This window comes from Pituophis catenifer, unplaced genomic scaffold (genome assembly GCF_029215685.1).
Source record: "Pituophis catenifer annectens isolate HBS135680 unplaced genomic scaffold, rPitCat1.0.hap2 SCAF_3, whole genome shotgun sequence".
Lineage (NCBI taxonomy): Eukaryota > Metazoa > Chordata > Lepidosauria > Squamata > Colubridae > Pituophis > Pituophis catenifer.
In genome coordinates this window covers 32,695,089-32,705,767 of record NW_027256883.1, presented here as the reverse complement: position 1 = coordinate 32,705,767, position 10,679 = coordinate 32,695,089, and the positions used below count along the sequence as shown (strand labels likewise).

Here is a 10,679-nt window from a genome sequence, read left to right as displayed (position 1 = left end):
TCTTAGGAAGAGGCAGATGGATTATATGAATGGTAATATCCCAGCCACATCTTTTAAAGAGAGACCTAGGACATCCAGGGCTCAGCACCTCCCAATGCAGAAGGGCAATGTCAGAGGCCAAACAATGGGCCTTTGTGCCATACCATTCATGCTAGTACCAAGACCAGCAGCATTTGCCTGCCACCAACTCCTCCACAGTAATACAAAGAGGAAGGGTGATGGGCGTGAGTTTGCTACTATTGTGCTGGAGCACAGATGCAACACAGTGCTCTTGGGAAGGACAGCATTTGATTTTCAAGAAAGTCTTATGACACTGTCTTATGAGGATGAGGAATAAACTTAATGTAGCCATTAAGGAAATAAGTACAGATAAAATATTGTTTAGGATAGAAAAGGTTGTGTACTATAGGCAAGAAACCGATTCCAAAATTCCTTGCGCTATGTTCATCATCAGAATGTCAACATACTAGGAGGTCTTAAAGTCAAGATATTTCAGAATGTTGAAAGTATAGTGCCATATTGTACATAATATTGACACATTCTCCTGGCACCAAAATAATCTAAAAGGCTAATAACACAGATCACAGAATGGCCTTAGAGGTATTTCAGCCCAACCCTGTGTACAGCTAGGAATGTAGGAACTACAAAAGATGCTTTTCTAACTTCTGTTTGTATTTCAACCAAAGGAAATTCCATTACATTCATGACCATCTTCTTTGCTGCTAAGAAGTTTATCCCAATGTTTAGTAGACTTGTGCAAAACCCGGAAGGCATAGCGTCTGGCTTCACTGAAGGAATATTTGAAACATCTTTTACAAGCTTTATGCTTTGTGAAGTAACACATCCCCCCCCACTTCTAAAAGCAAAGTGAAGCAGTTATGTTATTTCGTTTTAGTTTACTTCTGAGGCTTCCTTCTATGGTTCTAAGAAATGGAAGAGGATTAGAAATATATATGTCAATGTATACTGAACTTGTGAGTGAGATATAGGTTTTTTGGTTATGGATAAAGTGTAGGCCACGCCCACCCCAGTTCTGCAAATGGCTAAAACATAGTGAAACATCACGTGATGGCAACATGATGCAGCGAGTTTGACATCCGTGCTTTAAATGATAATCCTCCCACACTGATGCTGATACAGTTCAAAGAACAAAAAAAAGAGCTGGTAGTTGGAAGGGAAGGCAGCTGGGTGCCAAAGAAAAGATAAATTCTTATAAATTCTCTGTATATAAATATTACTTCCTGTGTTTGATGAAAGCTGGGTAAGTCCTAGTATTTGCACTTATTTGATGGGGATAATGTTGGCAGGAGAAGCTGAGTCATTTTGTTGTAATGCTATGAATAGGTGTTCATTTGAAGCATGACCTCTGCCCCAAGTAACAGATAAGATCATTGCTTCACAGGTTGCTTTACGAAGTGTATTTCCTAATAATTTGAAAATGATTTAAGGCTTTTTTTTTTTTTTTTTTACAAAAATGGAATGCTATCCCCACTTGGACCTCTATTAAGGAGCCTCCTTGCATTTGTCTCGGTTCCTGGTGTGTTCCCTTTCCTCTTCTCCCTTTCTATACTCAAAATATTTGAAGGGAAAGCTGATTCTTGTAAGTTAAACACCAACTTCATCTTTTATTTTTGACTGTTTCTGGAATCCCTAAGTATTCTTAGATCAGGGAAAGAAGAGCGAGGAGTTACACAGCCAATGCTTTCTTAGGAAGTGGGCATCCCAACTCAGAGAAAGGTAAACCAGGATGGTGGAGAAGTGTGGAATTTAGGAATCAATCTAATGTCCTGATAAATGAATATAGTTATGCTGGCCATGTCTATTATGGCAAGTCACTTTATGCCAAGTCCACAGCATAACTTTCAAATATAATTTGGAGATTTTAGAAGTCCTGCTTTAAACATTTTTTAAGATAATCAATATGGGTAATTCTTGGAACTATGCTCCAAATAGCACAACAAGCAACTTCTGGCCTTCCTATTTTCCCAAAAGACATTAATTTATTCTCAGGAAGAATCCTAGACATTTGTTCTAACAAATTATGGCTCCAAAAAGACGATTCTTGAAACCACCCACTGGAAGCCCTGGACTCTAGTTATTCCAGCATTATTTTTTTTGAAATTGATTTTTCTATAGGAAGTAAAACAGCAAATACAGCAGTAAAGAAACAATGAACTTTTCAACGTACACAGTATAAAAGAATAGGTGGGGCAGGACAATTACACTTTAGCCTATTTCATTATTTACTACAGTCAGATTTCTAAAGAATATTTAAATAAGTGAGGAATAATGAGGCTAAGTTGATCCCATAAGGAGAACATGAAAATCTAGTTTTGACTGATCCTTATTCAATTTCCACAACTGAGTCAGAAACTTTTTCATTTCAAGGTAAACACTTTATTGAATAATCAAAATGTTCTGAATTAGGTACAAAAGTAATTGGGAGTTGGTCTGTCAAATTCAACTTCAACAGAGCTGAAGGCTGTGCTCCGTGAATCAAACTTCATATTTTGCTTTGAGATACATCTAATTTTTACAATATGGATTTTTCATGCTTTCTCATACACTCTAGTGGAGACAATTTTGTTCATTACACACTCCTAGAAGAGAAAAAAGCACAAGAATATCACCATTATATCATATCAGCAATACAGTTATTTTCAGTAAGTGGATCAGGTGTCCCTTTATCCAAATGAAGTATGAGACTATCAAGGAAGCCAACAAGACTTGGATTGATGCAACACGCTAAACCAATTTTGGCTTAGTGTATTGCATGACCCCAGGCAATGGTGCTTTATTTTTTAAAAAATCATATCCAAGAGAATAAGATTCAAATTGCTTAAGTCTGCTTATATGTGCTTATATCCTTGACCACTGAAAAATGCATTAGACAAATTCTCTCCAAAAAGGCCAGAAAAACAATTTCCAATATTTGAAAATTGCTCTTTTGGCTTGCTTGAAGAGAATTTGACTTACTTTTCTGTTTAACAATGGACTGAATATTGGGTTTTTAAATAATTTGAATTATGCTTGTATAAAAGACTGAGAAATATCCGGAATATTTAAGCAAGAGTTTTTAAGATACCTTCGAGTTTCCACAGTTCATAGGTTGTGCAAGTCAACATAATACCTTACTGGCAACGTATTTAGACATTTTTGTTGAAAACACATTTGCTTAAGGCCCTTCCCTTGATGTTGTCACAAACGATCAATTAATCCAATTGTCTTGTTTGCACATGTGCCTGCATGCCAACGTCATCCTGAAATCTGAATGACTTCTCATTTTCCTGAAACTGCTCTTGCCACAGCTGATACATGGCAGGTTGGCATTACCTTTTCCACTGAGAAGAGTACTCACCGATTACTTTTCAGTGAGAAACTGTCTGCTAGAATGCTTTTTCTTTGCTAAAATCAAGACAGCATTTCAATTACTAGGATTTTCTTTTCATTTGTCTTTTTGGAAGCATGTAGGTGGTGCCTATAGAAAAGGTTTTAAATATCAAAAGAGTGGAGTTTCCCTGCATGTCCCATTAGAGATTACAGCATCCATCAATATCACTTTTCAATCTGATCCATTGCTCTGCTCTTGTAAAAATTATAGATTATAATGTATAAATATGAGAATCACCATTCGGCCACGGCTAGGGCCATTCATTTCCAATCAACTCATTGCTAGGGGCTGCCATTGAATCATAATATTTAAAACCTGCTTCATTTTGAAATCATTCTACACTAAAAAGGATGTTTGTTGCAAATTTGAGCCAATCTGATGAATTCTCAGATTGAGAATCGGAGAATGGTTGTAGTAGAGTCTGAAGTAATGCTCTCAAAGTGAGATTTGCTTTAAATACTTTTTAAAAAATAGCACAAGATATACTGTTCTACTTGCAAAATAGCCTAGTATTTCCCTTCTGTATTAACTTGCTTATTAACTTCAAGGAATTCTTGACTCACCAACCAAAATAAGACACATCTTTCTTCTATAGGATAGTAAAAAGAGAATATCTTTACTTGTTTTACTCTTTCCCCTTTGAAAAATGTTCACTCATAAACTTGCCATTTCTATTGCTGGAAAACATCCCAAATGTTTATAACCAAAAATGAACTTACCACAACCAATTTACCATCTTCTATTTTTCTTTTTATTATTGTTTCTTTGCCATCCCATTTCTGCACCTGATTCAGTGAGCCATTGTCTAGTGTCACAATACTCTGCCAAGAAAAATTATCTGGTCAATTTTATAAAAAGGCAGCGTTTGAAATATGTGAATCAATTTAGGTAGAAACACAGTTCTCAAACTATGCACAATGTACATCTCAGTAAGACAATAATCAGCATTCAATGTTTTTTTTTAATAATGAAATTACTAGCATGGTGAAAGTTCTGCTCACTGCAAGAAAATAATCACAGACAGAAACAACATATATATTGCCTGGAACACCTAATATCTATTCGTATAAGTAGGGAGTCATGTAGATCCTTGAACAGAAGATTCAGAAGCTGCTACAGAAGTATTCCTTCCACTCTAGGAAAGGGGGAAGTATCAGGAAGAGGCTTTGGCTGGCTCCTTTTGTCTTTACTGGGTATCAGTGGGAAGCAAGGTAAAAGAGAAGCAGATTTCGTTACGTTAACCTATCTCAATAAAGTATATTCTGGTCTATTAGGAATTAGTTTCCTAATCTGGTCAGCCTTAGAGGGCTGATGTATATGAGAGAAGCCTATTCAATCTGATCAGATGTATTTGAAGTATATAATTTCCCCTAAAACTCTTGATACCTGGGGCTACCATGATCTCAGAGGCATCAATTTTATTTTTATTTCACCTTTCTTTTCTATAAATAACTCAAGGAGGAGAACATATAGGTACGGTGCTCAACGTACAGCCACAATTGAGCCCAAAATTTTGGTTGCTAAAAAGCAATACATTTGCTTAGTGAGTTTTCCTCTATTGTAGGACCTTTCTTGCCACAATTGTTAAGTAATGCAGATGTGAATAACACAGTTGTTAAGTGAATCTGGCTTCCCCATTGACTTTGCTTGTCAGAAGGTTGCAAAAGATGGATCACATGACCTTGGGATACGCAACGGTCATAAATACATATACATTGCCAATTTTGATCCCAAGACTATGGGGATGCTGCAATGACCATAAACGTGAAAAATGGTAATGAATCACTTATTTCAGTGGCATTGTAACTTGTCACTAAATAAACTGTTAAGTACTTGTACTTAATGCTCCTTTCTCCTAGTTTCCCTAAAAAAAAACTACCCTGTGAGGTGGGTTGGGCTGAGACAGAGTGACTGTCCTTTGGCTTTCATACTGAAGGCAGGACTAGACCTCAGACTTCCAATTTCTAGCCTCGGGCCTTAATCAAAAAACCAAATTGGCTCAATATAAATATAAATATAAATATAAATATAAATATAAATATAAATATAAATATAAATATAAATATATATATATATATATATATATATATATATATATATATATATATATATATGGATATAGGTAGTCCTCAACTTACGACCACAACTGAGCCCAAAATTTCTGTTGCTAAGCAATACAGTTGTTAAGTGAGTTTTGTCCTATTTTATGATCATTCTTGCCACAGGTGTTAAGTGAATCACTGCAGTTGTTAAGATAGTAACACAATTGTTAAGTGAATTGGCTTCCCCATTGATTTTGCTTGTCACAAAATATTATCACATTACACCGGGACATTGTTACTGTTGCAAGCATGAGTCAGTTGCCAAGCGTCTGAATTTTGATCATGTGACCATGGGGATGCTACAATGGTTATAAAAAATGGTTATAAGTCACTTTTTTCAGTGCCATTTTAACTTTGACTGGTCACTAAGTGAACTGTTGTAAGTCGAGGACTACCTGTACCTTTGTTGGCATCCACCAAGCTTCATGCCGTGTCCAAATTTTAGATCTAAAACCATTAATTTAATCTGCAGGAAAGGGCATGCTACGTGGCTAGCTGGGGAATTCTCGGAGTGAAGTTCACACATCTTCAAGTTGCCAAGGTTGAGAAACATCACTTTACAGTTTATTTTCATCAGTGCTTTAGATCTCCAAGCGGACTGCATATTCTTCTTAATTAACAAGAACATGTGGCTGCAGCCCATTATTTGACTTGGATGTCACCTGCCCAGAAATCAGCAAAACCGGAACATCTTGTAGGATGAAAGAGCTTAAAACCCTTGTTTCCCAACTTAAACTTGCTAGAATTCTTAACCAAGTCATTAAGCTTGGTATTCATGTCTCACACAGTCATCATTTTATAAATGAGGAAGTTCCTACATTATCATTTCCAAGAGAATTCACAATACATTTTCAAGAGTCGAAATGTACTCAACCAAAATGATTTAAGGGAAAGTAGGGAACTCACCTTTACTTTTCTGTCATCTGCTGTGGTCTCATCGAATTCTTCTTCTAGTTTGAAGGAAATCTCAGTGTTTTTGAAACTGCTTTCAGTCTTGATAGTTATAACACCCCCAGTGCAGGTGATAATTATATTGGGCTTGGCCACTCCAGCTATTTTCCTAGTGGCAAAGCCCACACCTACAAATCAAACCAAAAATCATGAATTTCTTATCACAAATTTCTTGATCTTGAAGACTGAATTGAAAAAACACACACCTACTTATAAAGACTTGATTCAAGATGGGTTATAACCAAACCCTTACAGAACAAGAGAGTAAAGAGTTTAAAGACAAAGTTCTTTTCCTACAGTCATTTTTATCTTGATGGGGGGTTTGCCTTTGATTAGAGCTTCTCTGTATAAAAATTGTGCTGGAGGTGAGAAAGATTTTAAGGCATGGAGTGCAAGCTGGATATTTGATCTGGGGACCAGCTTGAATTGTGTAGTAAATTGAGTTAGGTGACTCTATTGCCTGCCATAGGCTGAAAATAATAAAGCAACTGTCCAATTCAATCTCTGTTCTCCCCCAACTATTTGGTATATTTTGTATATGAAATCCAAAGTAGTTTCCACAATTAGCTTTAATATATGTTTTCATAAATATCCTGATTGATTTCATTTGATCTAGCTAACAAACTTCATAAAGTGCCTTTTCCTTTAAGGCAACATCACTATTTATTACAATTACTCAAAGCTATCAACATAAATATTTAAGAGCCTTGGTGGTGCAGCAGACTAAAGCACTGTTAAGTAACAAAAGCTGCCTGCAATTACTGCAAGTTCAAATCTCACCAGGCTCAAGGTGAGCACCCGGTTTGTGGGGGCAATAAGCTGACTTTGTATATAAAAGAACACCGCTTGGGGGGGGTGCGAAAGCCCTACTAAGCAGGTATATACAAAAAGTATGAAGGCTATTGCTTAACGCATTGTAAGCCACTCTGAGTCTCCGGAAAAGGGCGGCATATAAATCGAACCAATAAATAAATAAATAATAAATAAATAATAAATAAATAAATAAATAAATAATGAGAGGAATACTAAAAGCCCTCCTCCTATCCAGAGCAGTATTTACTCCAGGCTGTCACAGATTGAGAAAGATAATTTCCCAGAAACCATGGAAAAAGAAAATGTCAGAATCTGCTTGGTCCTATACAGCAGTGGTCCCCAACCCCCGGTCCGCGGACCGGTGCCGGGCCGTGGAGTACCTGGCACCGGGCCGCGCAGCGGCCGGGGGACATAAACGCTGCAGCGCAAAGGCTCCTGGGCCGTGCGCAATGGGCCGTGCGCAAAAGCTCCTGGACCGTGCCCCCACCCCTGCGCGCGCTCAGCGGGCCGCGGCGATAAAAAGGTTGGGGACCACTGCTATACAGCATCCTGTTTTCTATACTGGGCAGTCATACATTAGTGAGAAGTATTCAGATCAGAAGTCAGGCTGTTACCCCTCTCCCCAAACTGGCAGTCAGGGAAAGCTGTCTTTCTGATTCTTAAAGTAATATAGACCTGAATTATAAGATAAAGGGATGGCAACTACTATGATAGCAAATTATACTGTTCAGCATCAAGAAGTTTAACTGGTGCTTGCTTTCGCACATAGAATGACTTGCAAGAACACATCAAAAGGGCTTCCATGGTGGTGGGACAATTTAGGTGGGGTCCTCCATTCTAAAGGGTTAGAAAAGCTTTTTCTATGTTTATCCAGAGCATAACCATTTTTTAAAACAAGCACTTTACTCAATGGCTTATTTACCAAATATTACCTTCATTTTTATGCCCATCTCCACTCAATTTTCTTTTCAAAAGACTGGAGACAAATATAATTTCTTGAAATAAGTATTATATAAACTAAATTCCTTACTCTACATAATTTGATATAATCCAGCTATATCTGCATTTCATTTGAAGAAATATTTGTAACGGCTGATCTCAACAAAAAATTGAGTAGAAGATTGTCCCCCAGGTTGTTAAACAGTAGCAGCAGAGGCACCTCGGAAGCTACCTTACACCTAGGGAGAAACTTAGTTCTCACATTGCACTGAGCTATGTTCATTTAAGTGAAGCCTGGAGACTGAAAAAATGCAAAAATATTAGAGGGGTGCAAAGAGATGCAGAATACTACCTCTTTATTGCCATATTGTCTATTCGAAGTTAACAGCAGTCTCAGAAGTCTTCCATATCACTTACTACTAGAGGTGTTATTAGCCAGAAAATGAAGTGTAAAGCTAAAACTATGGGCTCCTTGAACTTGAACGTCCAAGAAAAGAGTGTCTAACAGATTTAGAGGTATCTTTATTCCTATGCCCTATATATATTAATATTGGAAGTAGGCCATTTGCATACATTAGTTTTACCACAATTAAACAAGGGACCAGCATTCTACTTAAAAAGTGTGATGGATAAACAATGCAAAGCTTCAGGCCAATTCTTTGAAGCATCATTAACCTAAAGCAGGCATGTCTTGATAAGAACATTACCACTAGTTCAAAGCTCACAGCTAGCCATTACCAAGCATCATAAACCTTGCTCACATTTGGCCAGAGGGAAAAAACCATAAGCTTTCATATAAGGGAGCATCTGATCAGAGCTTCTTCTGTTTGGGGTGTTTTGTTAACATTTGTATCAATGTTAATGTATGTTGAGAAAATATCAGACAATAAACATTTAAATAAATAAGTAGCAAGAACCCTTCACACTCCTGTGGTAAGTAACCTGGCTACAAATGCTATATAAAACTTAAACATGATTTCATGCTTTTCTAATATTTAATAAAACAATTCCAGGGTAACATTCTACAATCCATGCTATACGAACTGAATTTGTACATTCAAAAATTAGTTGGAAGCCAGATAAAATGCAAACAAAATGAATTTTACTTTAGACATACAGTATAACATGGATTACTCTGGAATCTAGCATAGCTAACAATGTAAGCAAGAGTTTTTCCTCTGCATTACTATTAACAATAAAGAAAAAGGAGCTATATTGTCACAGGTTAAGTTTATAATAAAACAAGTCCACTAGTTACATACCTAATAAAAATTCTACATAACCACATTCTCCAGCAAAACCAAAGCTTTTTACTAAATTCAATAAACAATTCTTACCCAGCTCCTTCATGTAGTCATCAAACTTTTCACTTGAAATTAGTTTCCAAGTTCCCAAAAATGGTTCACACATTGTGAAGGACTAAGTTTTCTAACACACTCTAAACACCTTCCTGCAAACCTCGATGTAATCACCACTTCTGTTACTAACCTTACTCATGCCTTTAAAAAGAAGCTTTGACCATGTGATTTTCTGCTATTAGCCAATAGTCACTCAGGCAATCAGTGGCTCTGATTTAACATATTTTTTTTCCTTAGTGGGTCATAGTGCTATTAGCCATTAGGACAAAGCATTACCAGCACCTAACTATTATGTTTTGTTCTAGCAGCAGTAGTTATTTCTGCTACTTTTTCTCTCCCCCCCCCCCCACCCAGTAATACTGTATTTGGTATGACTAATTCACTGCATAAAAAGCACTGACCTCTGCACTGATCTAGCAATTAACTATTTGCTGCAAAATTATAATTACATACAATGAATAGCACAATCCCATGCATGTCTGTTCAGATGTCAATTCCACTGGGCTTTATTTCAATGGGCTTTATTTCCACATAATGTTTGGAGAACTCTTTGTGTCTTAAAGCTTTCAGAAATCTTTTTAAGTTTTATGTATGCAGCGAACAAGTCAAACAAATATGCTTCATATCACTATTTAACTTGATTGTGATGATAATAGGATCCTTAGATTTGCTGTAGGTATTTTAATTATCTCTTTGTGAATTATAAATTGGCCTAATCCTGAAAGAGCACAGATATTCAGTCAACTGTTTGACACAACAAAGGGTTTAGCATTTTATTCAGAAGAAAGAAAAGTGTGGTTGCATTCATTTTAATGAGCGGATTTTTTTTTAATGAGTAGAAGAAAGGCACTGTGCTTACGTGAGGTTTGAAGCATTTCTTCTGAAACAATCCTAATTTATGTTTTATTTGGTTTTAGTTTAGCATATTGTGTAAACAGTCATTGTGGTTTGTTAAGCATGGTTTATGCAGTGTGTTGTGTGAACCCAATAAATGAAATAATTAGTACAAACATTTCCAAAAGTCATACAATCCAATTATAATGGATTTCCCCATTAGTTGGGATGTTAATAACATCAAGTTAGAGAAAATTGTACTTTTATTAACTAAAGTCAAATTTTAAAATA

At 36.5% G+C, this 10,679-nt stretch overlaps 1 protein-coding gene across 1 annotated transcript; it reads right to left on the bottom strand.

Moving 5' to 3' along the window:
- Nucleotides 1-2,387: 2,387 nt before the first annotated feature.
- On the bottom strand, nt 2,388-9,679 carry LOC139315735 (fatty acid-binding protein, adipocyte-like). The gene is made up of 4 exons (XM_070942168.1): nt 9,534-9,679; nt 6,400-6,572; nt 4,111-4,212; nt 2,388-2,600 (listed from the first exon to the last, which is right to left on the bottom strand). The coding sequence occupies exons 1-4, from the start codon at nt 9,604-9,606 to the stop codon at nt 2,550-2,552; spliced, it is 399 nt and encodes a 132-aa protein (XP_070798269.1). The 5' UTR covers nt 9,607-9,679; the 3' UTR covers nt 2,388-2,549.
- Between the last annotated feature and the right edge of the window lie 1,000 nt (nt 9,680-10,679).

Bases quoted from the DNA above. Each gene is read 5' to 3' on its own strand.
- LOC139315735 (XM_070942168.1), bottom strand. From the start codon at position 9,606: ATGTGTGAACCATTTTTGGGAACTTGGAAACTAATTTCAAGTGAAAAG. The intron at 6,573-9,533 runs GTAAGAATTGTT...TTTGATTTGTAG, and splicing joins TGACTACATGAAGGAGCTGG to GTGTGGGCTTTGCCACTAGG. The intron at 2,601-4,110 runs GTAAGTTCATTT...TTTCTCTTCTAG, and splicing joins AAGATGGTAAATTGGTTGTG to GAGTGTGTAATGAACAAAAT.